Below are 24,379 nucleotides of genomic sequence, written 5' to 3'. Positions count from 1 at the left end.
GAATCACTTGGAGGGGAACTTGCAGCTGGTGGTGTTTCCATGTATCTGCTGTCCTGGACCTTTCAGATTGTCATGCATTTAGAAGCAGCTGTCTAGGAGCCTCGGTGAATTTCTGCAGTGCAACTTGTAGCTGGTACACACTGCTGCACTGCGTTTTAGTAGTAGAGGAGTGAATGCTTGTGGATGTAGTGCCACTCAAACGAGCTGCATTCCCTTGGATGGAGCCAAGCTTCTTGAGTGTTGTTGGAGATGTACCCATCCAGGCAACTGAGGAGTATTCCATGACACTCCTGACCTGTGCCTTGTAGATGGTGGATAGACTTTGGAGAGTCAGGAGGTGAGTTACATGCTGAAGGATGTTTAGCCTTTGACCTGCTGTTGTGGCCACCATATTGATATGACCTGTCTAGTTCAGGTTCTGGTCAATGGTAACCCCCAAGATATTGACAATGTGATTTTCAGCTGTAGTGATACCATTGGATGTCAAGGAGTGATGATGCGAATCTGTCTTGTTGGAGATGGTCATTGCCTGGCACTTGTGCTATGTGTACATTACTTGCCAATTGTCAGCCCAAGCCTTGATAAGGTCTAGGTCTTGTTACATTTGGACAGGGACTACTTAAGTATCTGAGCAGTCATGAATGGTGTTGAACATCATGCAGTCATCAGCAAATATCTGTACTTCTGGGTTTATGATAGCAGGAAGGTCATTAATGAAGCAGCTAAAGTTGGCTGGGCCACTGACGAATTCGCACAGAGATGTCCTGGAGTTATGGTGACTGACCTCCAACAACCATAATCACCTTCCTTTGTGTTCTAACCACCAAACTACCATTCACTCTAGTTCTGCTACAGCCCCTTGATGCCATACTCACTACTAGGCTATGAGATTGAAAATGTTTGAGCACAAAGCATGGTGGCAGTGTATCCCAGCATGATGGACGGATTTTCAATTAGAAGACAGGATTTTATATTCAAAAGGACTGTGCGGGTAATCTGTCCTACCAATTCTGTCTTGGAGATTGCATCTACTACAGGTGGATTGGTGAGGATGAGGTCAAGTATGTGTTTCCTTCTTGTCGGATCCCTCACCAGCCAGTCTAGCAGTTGTGTCCTTCCAGTATTGTGCAGATCAGCAATAACGGCACTCCCAAGTCACTCATAGGGATGGACATTAAAGTCTCCCACCTAAAGTACACTCTGCAACTTTGCAATCCTTAATGCTTCCTTCACGTGGCATTCATCAGCCAAGGATGGGCAGTATGTAGTAACCAGTAAGAGTTCTCCTTGCCCATGGTTGATCCTATTCCTTGACAGTTCGTAATGTCCGGTGTCAACATTGATGACTCTCAGTTCAATTCATTCCAGACTGTATACCACTGTGCTGCCACTTCTGGTGGGGTCTGTCCTGCCACTAGGATAAGACAAATGCAGAGATAGCGATGGTGGTGTCTGGGACATGGTCTGTAAAGTATGATTCTATGAGTATGACCATGTCATGCTATTCCCTGAATAAAAAAGATGAGAGAGCTGTATCAAACACTAGCCAGGCTCCTGCCTCTCTTTTTTTTCTTTTATTCATGTTTGTAAGGTCAAATCACATAATGAACTCATGGCAATTTTAATAATGACAGAACAACTTTAACAGGGCATTGCCAGTATAGTGCTCTGGACTGGCACTTTCTCAGTTTATAATAAGAGGAACAAGGATATTTCATTCCAATTGTAATTAATTTTGGAAAAGCAATTTTAGAAAACCTAGAAAGTCACTTAGGAGATGCATGTCACAATGGTAGAGCGACCACCACATGATGAACATTTCCTCAGTGACCAATATGCAAACCTTACCACAAGAGCAGGTGTGGCTGCTTTCATTCAGAAAAATGTCTGATGAAAGGTCCTCAATCTTTTTGTTTCTCTCTCCACAGATGCTTCCAATTCTGCTGAGCATTTCCAGCATTCTCTGTCTTTATTGTGGGAGACATTGCTTTGGAAGTGTCTATTTCAGGATGTTGCCAATTCCGAAAGCTTCCAACTATGTTAATGATTTATGAAGAATGTCTATTATTAAAAACAGCTTTGGCATTTGGAAATACTTTTCTAACAATGGTGGGGGCATTTGTAATGACCAACACCATACCCCATTCCACCATAATATAACTGAAGCGCAACCAGCCATTGACCTACATGGTACTATTTTTACAGCAGTAGATTGCGAGACACTTGTGTTCCAATTTCAAAAGGTGTAACATTTGACTGTAACATTTAAATCTGGCCCTACAGTGGCTCAGCCTGGTTTTCCCAGTGTCAGAAAACCTTAGAGGCAAATCGAAATGAAACAGAAGCAGGCAAGAGTTTCTTTTACGATTCTGTCCTTTGACTAGCAGGGCAGAAAAGCCACTTGAGACTTGCAAGGTAGTCTTCTATAACAACTGACAAACCACTACACACCTAATCTTATGATCACAAGACCGCTCTCATCTTTCCCTGCTGAGCTACCAAATTGCACCAACCAACTTCTGCCTCACAATTGCTTCTAATTTCTTACTCTCTTCCAACTCCCACCCACTATCAATCTGGCCAGCTACTTGGCAAGATGTAGATGTACATTTGCTCGCTGAGCTGCAAGGTTTGTTTTCAGACACTTCATCACCATACTAGGTAACATCATCAGTGAGCCTCCAGATGAAGCACTGGTGGTATAGCCCACTTTCTATTTATGTGTTTAGGTTTCCTTGGAACCTTCCTTACGCAAGGGAACCTAAACACATAAGTAGAAAGTAGGCCATACTACCAGTGCTTCATCCAAGGCTCACTGACGATGTTACTTAGTATGGAGATGAAACATCTGAAAATGAACCTTGCAGCACAGCAGGCAAACCTATATCCAGAACCTCAACCTGAGCTACAAATCTTCTCAAAACTCGCTAACTTGGCAGGAAACATTGTAAAAAATGTTATAATCAGGAACAATTGTTAAATTTCCTATTGCATCCGTATTCCTGTGATTCCTGGATTTCTGTCCCCAGACTTGCTCCTTTTTCTTCTTCCCCTTCCCAATTCAACGAAAATCCTGATGCCAATAAGTTTGTTAGTAGTTACCTCAAACATTTCATACAACAAACCAACATGCTGAATAAGAATAGAAGTCTAAAAATGTGAAAAAATGATACCTGTTGAATCTGACCAACTGCCATCATGGAATGTCAAATGGGAGATTGTTTCTTGTTCATTCGTGTTAAGGTTATTCTCAAAGGGAGTTAGTGGCATTGTTCCTATTACATTACTGAGGTATCCTTTTCCTTCAATGCTACTGTGCTCCCACTGACTGGGTTCTTGTGTGATCTACAAAAAAATAAACAACATTCAAATAAAACATGATCAAGACTTTCATCACATTATTTTATCTTCAATCCTAATCCAGTATCACTAACATTTTCTTTTTATTCAATCATGAGATTCGCTATGAACTCAATTGTAAAAATCTCTCCAGCTTTAGTTTTAAAGTTGCAGTCAGCTGCAATTCCCTATGGTTCACAGTGTCATACCTTTGAAGCAAACTGAGGCAGAAGGAATTTCTTAGAAAATTTAAAAGGCTTTATGGCCACTTACACATGCTCAGAATCTGCAACATGTTTACTTTAGAAATTAGTCAGCAATGGGAGGGATCACCTTTTTTACTTCAGCATATTTATAGCATTATGTAAGTTGTTTTAACCCCAATGTTTTGGTGCGGACATTATGTTTGATGCAGTGAGAATAATGTGCTGACCATCACTAAAATTAGTCAGGACTGCTGTCATTGTCAGAACAGTATTAAGGCTACCTACTTCTACAACTTACAATGATACCATCATTAAGAATGGACAATATGAATTAATTTTAATTTTTATAATTGATCTTTACTACAAGCATTTCTAAAGCAAATTTAACAAAAACCATTTCACTAATTGATGGTCATATTGCATTGAGCAGCATTATTTATTTATTTATTGATTTGTAATAAGTGCAGGTTTGATTTCTTTTGTCGAGTGGTATAGTGCCAGGTTTATTGTTTATCGCTGTTTTTGATGTTATGATGCTATATTTTCATGTTTCTGTAACTTTCTAATTTTGTAAAGAAAGATTTCTCAATAAAAATATTTTTAAAAACCATTTCACAAGCATTATTGAATCCCAAGAAGTAAAGTACCCGGATTGGAAATAATTCCATGCCACAACAACTTCAAATGAATAGGTTTTACAACTGATCCATTCTTATACCAGGTAACAAAGTAAATAAGTGCCATCACTAACTAGCAGGACATTTTGCCAAAATGTTTTCTGGAAGCATGGTGGTGTGTTGTGACCAATCACGAAACACATAACTATCATAGATATTCAGGACTCGAGAATCAAGAACATTCACCACAAGCAGCAAAGTGCTGGCAAATGTCTGCCCTCTCATCCCTCAGCCACAAGTATGGGTAATCCCAAAAAAAAGGCTGGAGGAAAAGAAATTGGAAGTATCTGAGAAAACAAAGTGACTCACTCAACATTGCTGACTTCTCCAGACAAAAGGTGACTTTTAACTTATAATTTTGTTTTAAATTTAATGGCCACAAAACAGATTTAAAAATAAAATCATATGGAGCTTCCCATGTACATATATTATATAATTTTCTCAGTACACTCAACTTACTTCAGAAGCTTCATCCGATGTCAGAAAGCTGTCAGCTGCACTGGTTGCTATAAAGAACAAGAGAAAGCAAATTCAGTACAAATCAGTGGATTTGCCAGACACCTAAACCACACTGCAGTAGACAAAATTCTCCTCTTCTCCCCTGCCAAGTCAAGCAAACTTCTCACATACAAGTGCCTCATCGTGTTCACCCTAACAGTGGTTTTTAAACCCATTTTTAAAGTTCAGATTGCACTAATTTTGAATGTTAACCTCTCTGTTACTGGATCAGTTCAGAGCAGAAAAACAAAGTCAAATCAAATGTAACAAAAACATTACTTGGTTTTGTGGAATTTAGTTCATTGTAGCTCTGAAACACTGACCTTGCATTAAAGGGCATCTTTAAATGTCACTCTTCCATAAGAGTATAGAAAATTTTCCAAACAGAAACTAATTTTGAAGTGTAAAATGTAGGTAAAGTAAATCCTTGCACCACCATTTATCTTCTCAAATTAATCAGAATGTTAAATAATTCCTAAATGGAGTAAATTATTATAAAATTATGATTCTATAAGGAGTGATTTTAAAAAAAATTGCACAGAGTAGTGAGTGAGGGATTATTTTTTAAGGTGACAGTGGGACTGCAATACTGGTGAGGTCTACATACTACAGCACTGCTACATGAGAATTTTCCATTAGAAAAGGCTTAGCTTTATTTATCAGATTCCTCATTTACCTATGCAAATATTACTGACAAATTTTGCATTTTGCAAAACTATATAAAAGCAAATCTGATATAGATATCTTATTGATTTTTCTCATCTACATCTTATAGTCATAAATAGAGCCTGTTATCAACCTGAGCCTGTTGGCAGAGATATGCTGAGAATGTTGGGATCTATGAATGCTGATGCCAAAGTAAGCACAAGTTTTAAAAGTGGATTTTAGATTGCATTTTGCATCATTTTGTTGCACAACTAATCTTCAATGTTTAGATAAATGGCTATATTAATATATTGCTTTCTCTTTATATATCATTAAACATGGTTTCTTCTGTATTGCAAGTGTTAAGTTAGCTTGACTTAATCAGAAATACGTTGAAACTTTATTGCTGGAACAGCACAGCAGGTCAGGCAGCATCCAGGGAACAGGAGATTCGACGTTTCGGGCACAGGCCCTTCTTCAGGAATGCCTGAAGAAGGGCCTGTGCCCGAAACGTTGAATCTCCTGTTCCCTGGATGCTGCCTGACCTGCTGTGCTGTTCCAGCAATAAAGTTTCAACTTTGATCTCCAGCATCTGCAGACCTCACTTTCTCCTCCTTAATCAGAAATACTCCCATCAATGAGTCAGAAGATTGTACATTCAAGCACCACACCAGATACTTGAGCAATTAATCCAAGCTATAGTGCATTCCAGTTTAGTGTTGACAGGCTGCTGCACTGCTAAATGTCCCAGCTTTCTGGAAATCAAGGACTGATCTGCTTTCTCAGTTAGATGCAAAGTATTGCCAGCACTATTTAAATAGAGTGAGGGAGGTGTCCTGATCAGTACTCTTCCCCAACCAATAGGACACAAACACATTCTCTGGTTATATCATTATTATTGTGGCATCTTGCATGCAGATTGGCTGTTGTATTACTCCACATTACTACAGTAACTACATTGAAAAATACCTCAATGATTATAAAGTATTTTAGTATGTTCCTGGGTGCGAAAAAACCCTTTCTTTCTTACATTCTGAGGACAGCAAACAAAAAAGCCTATTCATTCAGAGAGTTGTATTTGTAGTAAGGAAATAATACAATGTTTCATAAAGTTTTGGGTCTCCAGACTATCTCTCCCTGGCCCGCTGAATTGCTGACGTCAGTCGCCTTATAGAAGACCCAATTGTCTGCTTACATTTTAGATCGCAGCGGCATGTAAAACCAGAAAGGAAGAAAAAATAAAAAGTTGTACTTTGTTTGATAGGGAGATACTCCATGATTAGAGGACAGCCACTTAAAGCACTTTTTAGAACCACAGAAAACTACAGAAATGTTACAGTACAGGTATAAGGCCAGTCAACCTAAAGTGTCTGTGCAGACGGAAAAACTAGCCTCCCATTCTAATTCTACTTTCCAGCACCTGGCCGACAGCAAAGATCCCCAACAACAGTAACACTGAGTAATCACCTGTGCAGTATAACATCAGGCCATCATTTTGTACAAACAATATAGAACTTCAACAGATTTACATAAAATTTCAAGGAAGTTTGTTACGTAACACTGATAGTCCTGCCTACAAATCTAAATGGATAAATAAATCTGATTTTATGGTACAAAGCCTGGATGTTCACTGCCTTACAAGTGAATCTACTGGGATTCAGAAGCCCAATGCTGGGAAAATTTGGCAAATAGCCTGACTAATTTGGCTCACTAACCTTCAGGTTGTAGTCAGCTGTGTTAATTTTAGATATTAGACACCAAAGGTCTGAGGAAGGCTTTACAATGCAACTTATGTGGCCACTGCAATTTCTTAAAGTGCAGACATCTGAAAGTCTCAATGGGGATGCTTTTCTACAATTGGTACAGCGACATACTTGTCTTGGAGTAAGCGGAGCAAATCCACAGTAAACAAGTGACGTTACTGAGATGTGGAAGTTTCGTAAGTAGGGGGGTGTAGGAAAGACCAGTGAGTGTGAGACCCCAAGTGGAATAGTGAGATGAAAGTTTGAGACTGGATACTATGAGGTAGCAATGGCTGCCGTAGAGTTCTGACCAGGTTAGAAGAGCTGCTGTCTCACCCTTACAGATAGTACCCTGCCTCCCTCAAAGCAACACACCCAACCCCTCCCCTCCCCAGTCCTCACAATTCACTGAGGAGTTGTAATCATTTTCAAGCCTCAAATTGGAGTCACAGTCGGAAACGGATTGGGAAGCACTGGGGTTGATGCTTGAAGAATGTTTCCCTCACAGCGGTGCGTTAAAGTTTCAGAATGGTTGTGGTGCGTGCTCTTCACCATAAGGGATAAGGATGGGAGAAGTTTGGACACTTGGGATGTTGTGGAGCTTTGGCATTCCCTAGGAGTGGGAAGCTGGAATGCTCAGTTGTTGAGCATTTTGGGTCACAGATTGATGAATGTTTTGATGTTAGGAGTGATGCTGAAGGAAGGTTTAGTTGAGGTAGAAATACAGCCAAGGTTGTATTGAATAGCAGTGAAAAGCTCAGAGACCAACTCTGGTTCTGACGTTATGGAATCTGCAGAACAATACCAAAGAAAGCAGTTCATTGCCAAATGGCTCTTGTGTTTCATTCAAGATACAGAAATATTTGCAAACTCAGAAACTAACTACATTTGAGCATCTTGTACGAACCTGTAGGAGAGGGCAGGGGAGAGATCTGAAATGGATACAGGTCACATGTGCTGACTACCTGATCTTCAGATTCTCCGACTATTTCATTGATAGGCCAATCAACAACAGGGCATGTTTCCGATGGAGAAAACTCTGTAACAAACAGGTGCAAACAAAATAAGCTCAACAAAATGCAAGTGCTTAACATATTCAAAATCATGCTACCAATTGACATTCATACTGCATGCACTTTGAGAAATGAAAATTCATCAGACTACTTGACAAATCTTTGTTATTGTAACTTTTTTAAAGTATTTAGTTACAATGTTATTTGAAGTGATGGGTGACAAATTTTCTAAAGAATTTCGTATCAATGGAAATGGAAATTCAATGCTTTGTACAACAGTTGGCCACAAAATCCTGAGCGAGGGAAAAAAAAATAACGAGTTCTGTTTTGATCCCTTTACAATGTCTCCTGCAAGGCAGGTCACATTCAGGAAGATCAACTGAAGACAGGACAGTCATTTGATTCCTCTAATTACCATATATGGTGATCTGCCATTACTTACTTGCTATGTTTACACAGCAGTAATTGCTAGATTAGCTTACCTACAGTGTGGGAACAGGCCCTTCGGCCCAACAAGTCCACACCAACCCTCCAAAGAGCAACCCACCCAGACCCATTTCCCTCTGATCAACGCACCTAGCACTATGGGCAATTTAGCATGGCCAATTCACCTGACCTGCACATCTTTTGGATTGTGGGAGGAAGCCGGAGCATCTGGAGGAAACCCACGCAGACACAGGGAGAATGTGCAAACTCCACACAGTCTCCCAAGGCTGGAATTGAACCCAGGTCCCTGGCACCGTGAGGCAGCAGTCCTAATCACTGAGCCACCATGCCACCCCAAATTCAGCATTTCGTGATGAAGGGCTTATGCTGAAACGTCGATTATCCTGCTCCTTGGATGCTGCCTAACCTGCTGTGTCTTTCAAGCACCACACTCTCAACTTTGCATTGCAAAATATCAAACATTCTCTTAAAAGCTCGTTAGCTGTAATAACCATGCTAGATTCTGAGTGGTTTTGCAAAGATGTCTAGACAAAGAGATTTTCAGCTTTCTCACCTCCTATATTCACTGTGCTGTCAACCACCATTTCCTGTGAAGTACATTGCTCTGGTGCAGTATATGTGGTGTGATCAACTGGTAGTTTAGGCGTAACAGGCTCTGTCACTTCTAACTTGACCTTTGACTTGAACTCCTGCAAAGATATAAGCAAATTATTTTTGTGACACAATACTGTGCTTGGCTGAAAATATTCAAATTGAAATTATACTGAGCAACCCACTGACATACCTTTTTTTTACTCTTGCTTTTAGAATCTTTGGATGACCTGGATTTCTTTTCTGTTAAAAAAAAGAGGATCTGAGCACTTCATATTTCTATTTAAATAAAGAATGTAACAAAAACAAGGGGGTTACAGTACCTTTTTGCTTTGACCTGTCAACAGGTGGTAGCATTCTGTATACTCGAATAGCACTGGAGCCTTTATTAACACTCTTATCCTTCACTTCCTCTATATCAGGCAGTGAGTTCATGGCACATCGGAAATTGGCTTTCCATGTTTTAGGCTCTGGTGAATCTATTCCTTGTCTAAACCTTCCTACAAAGAAAATGGAAGAATAGGCTTGCAGGTTAAACATCCAAATGTGGTAATTTTACAAGGGGGTGCAAGCAGGATTATCAATTGAAGGAAAACTGCTTAAAAACCTCTACTTGAAATTTTAACTTCTGAGCTCGTATTTCAATCTTTAATCAATTTCTTGCTTTTGCCAAACAAAATATAGTGTGATTTTAATTTGAGGAAATCAAAAGTCTATGATGTACCTACAAAAAATAGCAATAGGAAATGCAAAACATTTTGAGACCTCACGATTACAACAGCACGTTATAGAACCTATCTTAAAGGAGTTTCAAAGCTAAAACAAGACATTCAGGTGATATGATGAGAAAGTAGGTTTTGCAAAAGGATCATCCAAAATCAGACTAAATAAAATATATTTAGATTCTTCCGTTTTAAGGCAAGCTTCGATCAATGCCAGGAATGATTTGTTTTATTTATGTTTTGTTATGGCCATGGCTTTGTGACATTTATAAATGTTCTTTACAGAACTATGTGGATGTACCTAATAGAGAAGTTGCAAAACTTGACCTAGTCTTGGGAAATAAGGCAGGGCAGATGATTGAGGTGTCAGTGGGGGAGCACTTTGGGGCCAGCGACCATAATGATATTTATTTTAAAATAGTGATGGAAAAGGATAGACCAGATCTAAAAGGGGCAACTTTTTCATGCAGAGGGTGGTACATGTATGGAATGAGCTGCCAGAGGATGTGGTGGAGGCTGGTACAATTGCAACATTTAAGAGGCATTTGGATGGGTATATGAAAAGGAAGGGTTTGGAGGGATATGGGCCGGGTGCTGGCAGGTGGGACTAGATTGGGTTGGGATATCTGGTCGGCGTAGACGGGTTGGACAGAAGGGTCTGTTTCCATGCTGTACATCTCTATGACTCTATGACTCTAACTGAATTACAGGGAAGGCAACATTGCCAAGTTAATTCTAATACAACACTTCAATAATTCACAAATTCTGTTAGACATATTTAATAAGCAATATTTATACACATCCAGCTTCACTCTGCACTATTGCAAAGACAAGAATCAAATTATCTACCTGTATGTATAGCCCAGTTTCTGAAAAGGCTTGCATCTGTGTCCATGTTCCATCCATGTCTGGCAGCATGCTTCCACGGAATTTGGAACATCTTTCTTTCCTGCATTTTCAATGGAATAAGTAGGTTTAATCACTTAATAACAGTATCATATAAATTAAAGTCAACTGTCTAATAATTGCAATGATTTCACAGCCAAGTTATCCCAGTGCTCATGTAGTAAATGAATCCATGATTCAGCAGACTGGAAACTTCAGATCAAACATGGTTTGCATACATCACATAATGGAATGTGAAAATATTTTTAGTGTCTGTTCCTATATGCTATATGTCCCAGGTCTATAAAGTGCTTTGGTCACCCAAACTGTTTAAAGCATACACCTGGTTACATGTTACATTGGCAAAGGCTGGGGGAGAGGCTTTGACAGAAACAAACCATTTTTACCACTTTCCAAGCAATGAACTGCAAACAATGGTTTGTACACTTTGCTGTGTAGGAAGTGAAAATATTTCTACTTGCAAATAATCATTTTTGATTAAAATATTAAAATGGAAGAATTTTTTTCAGAGCTGTGCACCTGCATATTGTATTGAGTGAAACAATATGTACTTGCCTTGTTTATCCAAATTAACCCAGGAATTGCATTGGAATTTATCTGTAATTCCAGCCAGGGTCTCATACGCATTCTTGTCAAAGGCATATTTCGAGAGGTCTGCTGTAGAAAAAAACAAAATGTTCATATCTGAAACATAGCATTACCAAGAAAATCCTAAGTATCGCTGGTCTATGCTGAGTTAATTGAGCATAAGTCACAACAGTGGCATTGTACAACTGATGTGGAGGTGCCAGTGATGGAGTGGGATGGACAAAGTTAAAAATCACACAACACCAGGTTATAGTCCAACAGGTTTACTTGGAAATACAAGCTTTTGGAGCGCAGCTCCTTCATCAGATGACGAAGGAGCAAGACTCCGAAAGCTTGTGCTTCTAAATAAACCTGTTGGGACTATAACCTGATGTTGTGTGATTTTTAACTTTGTACAACTGGTTAGTGTGTTTGGAAAGGAAATAATTAAAAATGATTTAGGCCCTTATGACATAAGGGTATAGTGTCCTTTGATCCAGAAGGTTCAAGTCCTACCGACTCTCGGGGTCTCTGAACGGACTGATTAAAATCGATATCAAAGATCTATCAAGAAGTAGATAAATTAGCCACACTTTTCATTATTGCTATCTTTACACCTCCATTAAAATGTCCTGTTGCGTTGGATGCAAGCTTTCATTGACACTAACCCAAAGTCTCATTATCATATGGTTCGGTACCAGAACCAGCAAAGCACTGTGAAGTTTAAATCTGTACAGAAAAGATAAGGTTTTTTTAAGGTTTTTATTTTCCAAGTATTATTTAAGCCAAATTACACAAAAAAAGTTAAGGCGCGTCTATATTCTCAGACTATTTGTAACTCTAATACTACTTGCATCGTTTTTTAAGCATTTATTGCCAATGGATTTCAACCTCAGGACTTGAAGGTTTAACATTGTGCAGGCAGTAAGCGTGTACGTGTTACTCCATCACATTCAGACGAAGTAAGCCACTAGGCGGCCTATCAGGCGATAGGGTACGGAAAGGGCAGTGCTTCCTGATCTGTGAAAATCGCATCCCGCAAAGTAATCCGGTGAGTGATTAAAAAAAAACCTCCCGCTTCCTCGTACCGCATCTCGGCAGATAGACACTGAGAACAAGAACGGCCAGATCGTCAACCTGTGAAATTTATGAATTTGCAGGGGTCAATGTGAAAAAAAGTTCATCCGGTCTCAATTGTGTGAAGCTGCGTGCACTAAGCACAAAACACACTCGTACATGCTTTACCTGCATGAATACCTCTTGCATTTTGAAAATGATCTGTTTTAGTTAAAAACAGCGTTTAGCTTAAACGGAACCGCAATCCTACATTACACTGTAATTTAAATGTTTACTGTCAAGTGAATTTTTAATTATTAATAAATATCATTTTTAAAGTGAACTATTGTGTGATCAAAAAGTTTGCAAGTACAGTGCTCGGTTTCTGAGCTCCCATTTCTTCACTACTTCCGTGTGCAGTATACCGTGTATAAAAGTCAATACAATAATTATTGTTTGAAAGCTCGCCTTGTTTAAAACTGCAATATTACGGTAATATAGTGACCTGAATATTTTAATTTTTAAATAGACTGCATAGACTGCAACCCAATCCAAACAAATTATTATTCCGAGATTTTTTCTATATTTACGGTTTAACAATTATTATTCCTTGGCTTCTCATTACATTGCAAAGAAAATATTTTTAACCTTTCAAGTTGTTGCAAAGTTGTATCTAAAATACATCTGACGCAAAGGAATAACAATCGTTACATGATTGCACAACATACAGTTAAACAACTACCTACGGGTGAAGCCGGTGTCAAAGCTCTGGAGAGCTCAGCTCTTGGTGATCCGTTCAACAAGATTTCTTCTGTTGATCTGTGGTTCTGTCGGGCTTGATCGCTATATTAAAATCAAAACAGGACGCGGGAATTCCCAATAACACCCATGATAGATACGGCGGACCAATGAGAGCTCCTGGCAACTGTCCTAAATTACTTAAGGGCGACACCATTGGTAAGGCTGCCGCACTCATCATTTCGGGGAAATCATGCTGTTTATATTGCTTTGCGCTGAATGGGGGAAGTACGCCACCACGCAGGGAAAGGATTGATAAACAAGGGCTGAAATATTGTAACAATTCGCAATATTACAGAAAAAAAGTATCATTTTGTGATATTCTATCATTTTTATTCGTGCAGTGTTAATGTGTCTATCTGTTAATGCAGTTTAATCTCAGATCTCAACAGGTTTTGCACAAAAGTACACATTCATTAAAACATCACAAAAAATAATTTTGCAAATTATTACACAATTCTCGAGTTTTAAACTTCAAATGCATCGCTTAACTAGAAAAATAGTATTTTTTTAAAGATCAGGTAAATTTATAATTTAGAGGTTTTTATGCCAGAGAACACGCAGAGGGTCCAAGTGAATGCAATAGAGCACTCCTATTTAATGCCTGTGGTATGTTACGTTACCTGCACCCCTTGCAAGAGATTTTAGTCGTTCAAAACCCACCTTGTTGCGCCTGATTACTCATTCATATTGTGTTATTATTTACTGTCTTAAAAAGTCCTTTTCTTTATTCACACGTGTTTTGTTACAGGCTGAATACAATTTGTAAAAAGGAAGCAATTTAAATGAGACACCACAAAAATTACAATTTGTAACGTCCCCATTGCAAATCACATTTGACATAAAAATATTTGTTGTGAGCTAATGTAACACGGTTGGACTACAGGAGAATGAGTTCTGTGCATTGCATGGTGTGAAATGTCCTTATAAAACAGGATATCATTTGACGTACTGTGGAGAAAGCAGTATAGATCTGTAAGTCTGTTCAAAGGTTACATCTGTATATACAAATATAGCGTTTTAATTTTACCAGAACTCCGGTGGCAAATGTCATATGCCAAGAGATCACACTGTCCACACACTTTAAGTAAATATATAGTGCATAATCCAAACATTTTAGAATATATTATTTAACTTTGAGGTTAAAGTGTTGTCGAAGTGTGTCAAGTGAGTTACAATAGGTATCAACTATTCACAGTATAAATTAAAAGTTGCCATAGTCCCACCAGACCATAGGGGATGCTGTCTCATTAGAGAGATATGACTGGTTGTGGTTTAACCTGATGGTCATCACACCTCAGGCGAAGGGAGGGGTTGAGAAGGAGAGTGTTTCATTGTGACTTCAGCTGATGCAGGAATTGAACCCACATTATTTGGCATCACTCTGCATTGCAAACCAGCTGAGATAATCTGAAAATGGGTCACTGGAACTGAAATGTTAACTCTGTTTTCTCTCCACAGATGCATGCCAGACCTTCTGAGTTTCAGCAATAATTTTTGTTTGTTTCAGTTCTTTAACGTCTGCCATTTTACACTAGAATTAATGTCTTGAACAAAGGAACCAAATATAGGATTGCTAAATTTGCTGATGATGCTACACAGGCTACAGTGAGAAGCCTGAGAGAATTGTATGCAAAGTCCAGCCAAATGTTTCTCCTGCAGTTATTAGAGCACATCAGTATTTTGGAAACTGAGTTCTGGGCATTTCAATGAGATTCTCACCAAACAGCACCAAGGTGCATATTAATGGGGATTGTTGATTGTGGTCACCAGTTTCCTCATTTCCCCTCCCCCCACCTTATCCTAGTCCCATGCTTCCTTGGCACCGCCCTCTTGACCTGTCTATCACCTTTCCCATCTATCTGCCATACCCTCCTCTCCGACCTTTCACCTTCTCCCCCACCTCCCTATCGCATTCTCAGCTACCTCCTCCCAACCCCACCCCCCTCCTATTTATCTCTTCCCCCCTGCTCTACCCTTGGTCAACAAGCCTCATTTCTGATGAAGGACATGTGCCTGAAATATCGATTCTCTTGCTCCTCAGATGCTGCCTGACCTGCTGTGCCTTTCCAGCACCACACTCTTGAGTCTGATCTCCAGCATCTGCAGTCCTCACTTTCTGTCAATCACACTAACTGCAAATCTCACCTGATAAGAATGCAGTTTCCTATCCTACCGCTGCAACTAGATGGAAACTAGACATTAATATAAAAGACAGAATGGATACCTTGTGACGTCAACTCCCCACTTGCTGCACCAAGCCTGGAAACCTGGCAACAACATCTCACGGCAAACTCCAGGGCACAGCCACCCACATACCAGATCCACAGACACCAGCAGCTGACACTTACCAGCCTCTCAAGACTCTTGCAATACCTTTCTGATTCACTTTCTGAACTTTTAGTGATCACTCACCTTGATATGACTTGGATTTTCATAGCCTCCTTGTCATGCCTTGCCTTTTACCCCTTTGTCCCCCCTCAGCCAGAGTGACCAGGCTCACATTACGATGATCTTACCTCACCTTTGAGTGAAAGCATAAAGGCAGGATGCATGTCGCGTTTGTCGGTAGTCTTTAGTCAAGTTAAGGGAGACAGCTTTCAGTGAGAACGTCCCTGCACTGTGAGTCAAGACATTCATCCTATAGCTTGGGCACAGTCAATCAGCCACTTGGGGCAGTCAGTGGTTAGGATTTCTCCTTAGATGGGGTGAGGAGCTGAATATCAGGCAGCAATATTTATCTTGGACAATCAGCTAGTGGTAGAAACCTACAGTGGTCCTCACATAATCTCATGGCAGAAAAGTGCAGATTTAGCTTAGAAAGCTGTGGGAAGGTGTTTGGATATCTGCTGGCAACCTCAGCAAGAAGCTGATGTATCTATGTTGTGAAATCTGTAAAAGAGGAAATTGCAGAAAAAGATTTGTTGATGACCAACACAAAAAATTCAGGACAGATTGAACACCAAACAGAATTAAAGTGAATTCTGGAGGGCTGTGGAATATATTTGGATTGATCCCAGGAAAAATAAATCAAGATTTTGTAAGTTAAATGTTTGTGGTTAAAGGAGAATGAAGTTCATCAGTATTTATAAATTAAAGTGTTGAATTAATGATGCTAATTTTGTTTAATTTCTGTATACAAATAATAATATTTGTTTTGTTTAAAGATGTGAGTTCTGACAGTTAATTATTGTGTGTTTGGATTTTTGATTTAGATGTTAATAGTCCCTAACAAGAGGATAGCAACATACTTCAATATAAATGAGAAACAATTTTAAAATAGTATGTATTCCTGAACTATAACCTAAACTGACAGGGCATTTTAATTTCTAAGGTTTAGTGAACAAATAATTACAGACTAATCTAAGGCTCTATTTACTTAACATTTAGGCAGAAGATATGATTGGGTGCGGCAAGCACCACATGTCAGTGTTGTCCATAACTGCATGTAATATTTGTGTTGCTTGCTAATTGTCATGACTGCAGGCATGTAACCACTGGAACGTATATTATTCATTGGCTATATAGCTCTTAAGAAATCAAGATATCAGAATTCTGGGAAGCCAGTTTATAAGCTGGCATCGCTTAAATTGCACTGTGGCTGCAGCACCTACAACCTTACTGCTCACATTGCTTCAACTACTGTTTCTTTTCGATCTCTCAAGCATTGAACCACACATCACCACACTTCCCACTTGTCGTTCTGATGCATTTGCAACAATTGCAATCCTCAGTTTCCCACAGCTTGCATCTTATGCACTGCAAATCAATTCTTGCACATTTTATAAGCTTGTTCCCCAAATTCTTCTTCGGGCAGTCTCTCTAGGTCGAGGATGATTTTCTGACATGACTAAACAGTCTAGTATTGAATCTGCAAACCCAGCCATAGGGAGGCTAAATGGTACTTGCCGAAGCAGGAAGGTGGGCTGCTTGGGGATTGGCCTGCACCTTCTGCTGCTTGCTTAGCCACCACCTGGACTGAACTGGAAATGCTCAGAATGGTTTCCACCTTTGTGGATGTTTTTTTCCCCAATTTGAGCTGACTTGGACTAAAGATTCTCTTGAGGATGCCTTTTGAGAATTTCTTAGGATTTCCTGGTAACTGATCACTGTGTTATATCTGAGAATAGAGAGTTTGCTTTGAGAGTCTTATGCTGAGTATACAACAATGTGGTTTGTGCAATGTATTTAGATGACTGTGACCAATGCATGAATGGTGGGAATGTTGGCCTCACAGAGGATACTGATGTTGGAATGTCTGTCCGACTAGTGGATATATCAAGAGTTTGAAGAGGTATTGCTGTTTTTGTTTCGCAAATGATTTGACATGTCTGCTTTATATTTTCAATGCCATTGACGCATGCAGGAGGACATGTAATACTGCTACCCTGGATATCATGAGCTTGGTGTTGGATTTGAGGCCTTCATCATCCAACAGACTCTGAAGATTGAGGCTGTGTTGGTGTGCTGGAAGTGATGCTGCAGTTCAATACTGATGCCTTGCTGAGAGGAGGCTCCCAAAGCTTGGGAATTGATCAACATTTTCTAGGAACCCAGCAAGGATCTTGATAGTTTGGGACAGTGTTGAGTAACAGGAGCAGGTTGCTAGACAATATTTGGCCTAAGGTCCATTCTGCCATTTGTCTCTTTAAATGCATCAAAATGGATTTGAGCTTAGCCTATGATGCACAAGCAAGCATCATTGTATTTTGCATCTTGGCAATAGAAGTTGTGATGGTCTTAATTCTGGACTAGAAGGGACACAGAATGAACAGATTCCCACTTGTCGTGTAGATTACTTCCACACCGATGGGAAGATTGACAGATGTCAGGTGAAATATTGGAGCAAGAAAGATAGAGAAGAGTGTTATCATAACTGCAGGCATGTAGCCACTGGAAAGCATATTATTCATTGGCTGAACACCTCTGAGGAGTACAAGATGTCAGAAGTCAGTGGTGCAGCCTTGCTTGACCTTAGTTTGCACATACATTGAGTCTGTGGATGATCTGTTTGCAAGAACGCATTTTGTATAGTGTCATGGTACAGATGGAGGAAGGTGGCAAACTTCTGTGAGCAACTACATTTGAAGAGTAGACTCCATAGTCCCTCCATGTTTACAGAGTTGAAGGCCTTTATGACGTCAAAAAGGCCATGCTTCTACCCTCTGTATTTTTGACAATCATGTCCAGTGTGCATCTTGATGAATGAAATCTGGATTGTGATTCTGTAAGATGCTGTTCAGCCACTAGGAGATCACGATAGAGGAGACGCTTTGTAAGGTTCTTCCCCGTGGCACACAGCAGGGATATCCATTATGGATGGTGCAATTGATCTCATCTCCCTTCTTGAAAATGGTGACAGTTATGGCATCTCGGAGGTCTCATGACATGCTGTCCTCCTTGGAGATGAAAGAGACAAAGTCCACTATATGATCCAAGGACAGGAGCAACAACACGTGTGTTAGTCCTCTTCCTTGCAGTAGAGCCTCCCCTCCATTATCTCAGCAACTCGTGCCTTTGGACCAAGATCTTGCTCCACCAGAACTCTGTGGGAGTAGGTGTGTACTCACCATCCATGTGAAAATAACCCTTCCACAGGCATCATCCACACCTCAAAATGACATTTGGTTCATGGTACATCAGGACCCTTATGGACAAAACCAATAGCTCATCGCAGAAGGTGATGAATAAACCTCCTTTTAGAAAGATTGGCCAGAAAAAGACTGCCAACTTCAATGGGATTGATTTCACCATTAAAAAAAAACTATTTGACTGTCTTAACCCTTTTTTTGGATAAACAATCACCTCATGACTCTTTGGCTCACCCTAACCAAGGATACAATACACCACAGTCATTAGTGTATATACCCCTACCCTCGAAGCAGTAAATGGAGTTAAAGAGGATTTCTACTTCAGCCTTGATAACTTATTGTTTTGTGGCCCAAAGGAAGGTTGGCTGATTCTCCTTGGTCATTTCCATGTCTCTTTCATCAATCATTTTAATTGCTTCATATCTCATAGTGACACCCCACTCCAGATATTGCCAGCTGCTTGCCTACGTTATCGACTGAGCAAGGCTGACTGCATCACCCTCACCATGACAATAGCCGACAACTGCTGGACTGACCATTGCCTAACCTTGTCTACTATCTCCATTTGGAGAACGTGAGGACTGCAGATGCTGGAGATCTGAGTTGAGAGTGAAGGGACCTCCAAAGAGCAAGAGAATCGACATTTCACCTGATGATGGGCTCTTGCCCAAAACATCTCCTGCTCCTTGGATGCTGCTGCCCTGCTGTGCTTTTCCAGCAAACCACTCTCGACTACTATCTCCATTAGCCTGGCCAAAAAACAGCAGCACCTGCAAAAGGGCAGCTACAGGAAATTCAATGTTGATGGACTCAAAGTCTCCATGAAGAAAAATGTGCTAAGTCAGTGCCTGGAACTATTCAATGAATAGTAGCCACAGAATATGCACAGTATCTCCTCTGTCCTATGTTTCTCTACCAGAAAACATCAAGGCTTGTTATATAGAATTGGCTAGGAGATGCAGGAGCTACTAAATTGCAAATGCAAGTGTTCCTGAAACCCAACCAACACCCAAGAGACATAAAGACAGACAAATGAAGGCCAAGATCCACTAACCTGCTCCATTGTGAGCTACAAATAGACTGGCACTCATCAACCACAGACAGGCAGTAAGTACCCAGGATTCTCCCTGAGACTGACTATAGTATTCTTGAGCTCATCCCATAGAATGCTACCCATCATCATCTCAATATAACCCTAACAAACCATGAGGCCGAAAGGGCCACCTGACAGTGGAGAACAAACAGAACAGTGCAGATCAACTAACAGTAGGAATAGTAAAGTATGGTGGAAAAATGTTCTTGGCTTGTAGACATTCTCTGAACATCTGACAAGACTGTCGCTGGCCTCTTCCTGGCAGGAGAAAAAAGCCAGAAGGGACCAAGCCTGCCCGCAAGCCCACTAAGAAAAACTGTGTTAGACTAGGTGAGACGGACCATCTGTGGTCACTGGCAACACTAGAGGACAAGTTGCTCAGAGCATCATCTCACCTTACCCTCTTATTCCTGTCTGTTCTTGCATGACACACTCTAAATACCTTTAGCAATCACTTTTCTCTCTGCTCTCCTGGCACCAAAAGCCCATCCTTGCCATTCTATTTCACTACAGCTGCAAAAATACGGACAACCCTCTGCCAGTGGGGCTTTTGCCTGAAACGTCGATTTTACTGCTCCTCGGATGTTGCCTGAACTGTTGTGCTTTTCCAGCACCACTCTAATCTAGACTCTGGTTTCCAGCATCTGCAGTCATTGTTTTTACCACTCTGCCAGTGGAGGAAGACGAAATCAAGTCTTTCTAAAGATGTAGCGGGACATGATCTTACTCTTGTAAACAGCAACTAAGCCACCGGTGCTTTAGTCTGAGGTTGGATTAGACAATGCGCTATCACATGTGAAGCATATTGCATCAAGCATGTAGTAATTTGGTTAAGGTGACAATGCAATGCAGTGTCAAAAAGTGTGGAACTGCAAAAACACAGCAGGTCAGGCAGCATCGAAGGAGCAGGAGTGTCAACTCACTAGAAAGCAAAATATTATATTCCCTGTGCTCGCAGAAGATTGCAGAATCTGCTGAAACTTAGGACCAAGGTTTCTCAAGAGCAGTTCAGAATGGCCACATTTGATTTTGGTTTGGGGATGTAGGAAATAAAGTGGGTGGCCAGCGTACTGTCTTCCTGCCTGTCCATGGCCTGCCCCCCCCATTACGGGCATCAGTTAACCAGCCTGCCCTTAGGTCAACTGAGATCCTAAACTGGCCAATTAATGGCCACAAGAAAATCTTTCTGCCTCTGCTCCCATATCTGAAGCTGAGAAAGGCAGAGGAAGGTGACCAGTTCACCAGATATTCCTAACATGAGCTAATGATATGCAGGAGGTTCATGTGCCTACCTCCTTTGGTGTCTCACCAGTGGCCTTCGGGGTAGATCCCTTCTCCTAATGTTGGTTACACCTCTTCCTTGCATCTCCATAACTCCCCACCCTCAAGCCTCTTTCTGCAGTTGGTCTCATCCAGGGAGTAGTCCCGTACTAGAACATTGATATGAAGTAACAACAGATACCCAGATATCCTATCTACCTGCGACTCTACTTTCAAGGAGCTATGAACGTGCAATCCAAGGTCTCTTTGTTCTGCAACGCTCCCTAGGACCTTACCATTAAGTGTATAAGTCCTGCTAAGATTTGCTTTCCCAAAATGAAGCACCTTGCATTTACCTAAATTAAACTCCATCTGCCACTCCTTAGCCCATTGGCTCATCTGATCAAGATCCCAATGTAATCTAAGATAAGCTTCTTCTCTGTCCACTACTCCTCCAATTTTGGTGTCATCTGCAAACATACTAACTATACCTCTGAAGCTCACATCCAAATCATTTATATATTGAACAATCCTGGATTGCTGTTAAATCTTCCTTTTAGAATGTTGTGGGTTGTGGATTTTGATTCATTAATATGTAAATCCCAGAACATCTTTCAAGTCACATTCCTGAGATAACTTAAGGTTTTATTAAAAAGGTGACATCTTAGCTCAGACAAAGCATTAAAGTTGTGACGTTAGAGTCTGTCTGTATTCCAGTCTTGAGTCGGATTGTGCACACAATCTGCAGGCAGTCAATGCATACAGTCAATCCATGTGACATTTTATAAATTCCTATTTTGGAACCAATCTGACTCAAAATTGGAATACAGATAGACTCTAACCTCACAACTTTAATGTTTTGTCTGAACTGTCACCTTTTTAAAATAAAATCTTAAGTTATCTCAGGAATGTGACTTGAAAGAAGTTCTCGGATTTACTTATTAATGAATCAAAACCTATAACCCATTCTAAAAGATGAAACATTTGACAGCAATCCAAGTTCGTTCAATATATCGTATCAGTTGCGTGGCACTATGATCATGTGCTATAAATTCTGTGTTTTATGATCCTGCCCCACTAGCTACCTGACAAAGGAGTAGTGCTCCGAAAACTAGTACTTCCAAATAAACCTGTTGGACTATAACCTAGTGATATATTATAATCAATATTATACTGCAGTACTGTACAAGATCAACAAAATATTTTTCACCTCAGTACAGGGCTTGACAGCGGCCCATATTCCTGTGTTTCAATCACAGTTTTGCAACATATTCTCAGGCTTTGGGAGCTTTTAACTATTTGCCTAATATCCTGTCCTTCCCTCTGTTTTTATTGTTTTTTTGTAACCATTTACCCGTCTTTTCTCCCAAACTTTTGTTTTTAAACTTGTCTTGTTACACCTGATAGCAATATTATTTTCAACATTTCACTATACCTTAAGGTTTCATGCCTGCCCGTTTTCCCTGACAGTACTTATTAAAAATGTTGTACTCCTACCAAAACCAATATGCTATATATAGAGAGTCATAGAGCCCGAGAGATGTACAGCATGGAAACAAACCCTGTCCATGCCGATCAAATATCCCAACCCAGTCTCGTCCCACCTGCCAGCACCTGGCCTTCCTATTCATATACCCATCCAGATACCTTTTAATTGTTGTTGCTAGCTTCTTCCACTTCCTCTGGCAGCTCATTCCATACACGCACCACCCTCTGTGTGAAAACGTTGCCTCTTAGGTCTCTTTTATATCTTTCCTCTCTCACCCTAAACCTATGCCCTCTAGTTCTGGACTCCCGACCCCAGGGAAGAGACTTTGCCTATTTATCCTATCATTCAGGCCCATGGGACCGGGCGAACTCTGATTCTACATTCACCCCAATGGGACTAATTTCAACCTTCCCTATCCAAAAGGACAGGAAGCAATGCTGACTTTACGTGACGCCTGATTTGACCCTTCATTGATATGAATCATTGGGGTAACATGAGGCGGGGTGTAAAGCCTTCCTGATGAAGGGCTTTTGCCCAAAACGTCGTTTTTGCTGCTCCTTGGATGCTGCCTGAACTGCTGTGCTTTTCCAGCACCTCTAATCCAAAATCTGGTTTCCAGCATCTGCAGTCATTGTATTTACCCTGTAAAGTCAGTCGTCCGCCTGATTGGTGGGTTTCCGGCTGCACGGGTGGCTTAAAATGGATCCTTAGTCAGATGTTGCCTGACCTTTGTAGTACAATAGTTTCATGACTTTTTTTTCATTTCAAACATTCTCAGCTTTTTTTAGATTTTAATGTAATATTTTTGACATTAACGGCGTTACTTCGTGGAAAATCCAGCAATTAATTGCGGGTGGTCGGCTGGTGCCTGGGAATCCCAAAAAAATTATGCAGGTTGGATACATAGTGCAAGAAAGGGGAATCCCGGTCACATGATGAAAGGAGATGAAATCAGACATGTCAAATAAAAAAAAACACGCACACAGGAGTCATGGTGAGTTCTGTCTAAACAAGTCACTAAGTAATGGGTTGGATAGGTTCACGCTCGTTTAAGAAGTTCTGTGAAAGGCTGTGCGATATCGTTAAGTGACAGCCGTCGTTATTTCATGAACTGCCCGCAGTAGACGCTGATGCTCTCAGCATTTTGGAAAGAACGCTGTTTATTTCTCATGTGAACACACTTCCTGAAAGTGGCTTAGCGGCGAATCGACTGCCCTGCCCATGTTTTATGCCGCTGCTTGTTGCCACACTCTCAGGCTGGGCTGAACAACTCAAAGTTCACGTGGGACGGAAAGGCAAATATTCCAGTTGCCCTGTGTACGTGTCCCATGTTGCGAAGGACAGGAGACCAGACCCGGTCAGGTCGCCAAAAACTGTCCCGGAAAGGATCATGACAGGCTGGCTGCACATTGTTTGTGACCCGTGCAGTTTCTCAGCGTATCGCTCTTATTAGTTACAGCCAAAGCTGCAAATTCGGTTTTTCTCTAATGCTGGGTAACCAGAATTAGTTCAACTACCTGCAGGAAGACATGTGACCGGCACTGCCAAATCTGCCCCCTGAATCATGACATAATTGTTTACAATGGTGAGAACCCCTTTGCATTTTGTTTATTAAAGACAGGGGTGGAAGTGTGGGGCAAAAGTAGTAATGTCTTTTCTTGGGTATAGGAATAAAGACATTCAGTGAGTTCTTCGACTCCGTTTACCTGTTTTGATATCTTTGCCAATCAATGTTCTGT

General features: G+C 40.6%; 1 protein-coding gene across 5 annotated transcripts; it reads right to left on the bottom strand.

Annotated features, from left to right (window-relative positions):
• Positions 1-302: 302 nt before the first annotated feature.
• LOC122547159 (interferon regulatory factor 1-like) lies at positions 303-13,263 on the bottom strand. 5 transcript variants are annotated; one of them, XM_043685754.1, is made up of 10 exons: positions 13,156-13,263; positions 11,342-11,443; positions 10,730-10,829; positions 9,482-9,658; positions 9,352-9,401; positions 9,121-9,256; positions 8,015-8,146; positions 4,682-4,728; positions 3,174-3,345; positions 303-1,508 (listed from the first exon to the last, which is right to left on the bottom strand). In XM_043685754.1, exons 2-10 carry the CDS (start codon positions 11,426-11,428, stop codon positions 1,480-1,482), a joined length of 930 nt encoding a protein of 309 aa, XP_043541689.1. In that variant the 5' UTR covers positions 11,429-11,443; positions 13,156-13,263; the 3' UTR covers positions 303-1,479. The 5 variants fall into 5 exon arrangements, with proteins under 5 accessions (XP_043541689.1, XP_043541688.1, XP_043541686.1 ...); XM_043685753.1 differs by having other exon boundaries at positions 303-1,414; XM_043685751.1 differs by lacking the exon at positions 303-1,508 and adding an exon at positions 1,883-2,035 and having other exon boundaries at positions 13,152-13,263.
• Between the last annotated feature and the right edge of the window lie 11,116 nt (positions 13,264-24,379).

The sequence above is a fragment of the Chiloscyllium plagiosum genome, unplaced genomic scaffold, assembly GCF_004010195.1.
Source record: "Chiloscyllium plagiosum isolate BGI_BamShark_2017 unplaced genomic scaffold, ASM401019v2 scaf_11947, whole genome shotgun sequence".
NCBI classification, from domain to species: Eukaryota; Metazoa; Chordata; class Chondrichthyes; order Orectolobiformes; family Hemiscylliidae; genus Chiloscyllium; species Chiloscyllium plagiosum.
Note: the sequence above shows the minus strand (reverse complement) of the source record. Positions and strands in the feature narration are given on the sequence as shown.

Bases quoted from the DNA above. Each gene is read 5' to 3' on its own strand.
- LOC122547159 (XM_043685751.1), bottom strand. From the start codon at position 11,428: ATGCCTTTGACAAGAATGCGTATGAGACCCTGGCTGGAATTACAGATA. The intron at 9,402-9,481 runs GTACTGTAACCC...TTTTTTTAACAG, and splicing joins TGACAGGTCAAAGCAAAAAG to AAAAGAAATCCAGGTCATCC. The intron at 9,257-9,351 runs GTATGTCAGTGG...ATATCTTTGCAG, and splicing joins AAAGCAAGAGTAAAAAAAAG to GAGTTCAAGTCAAAGGTCAA.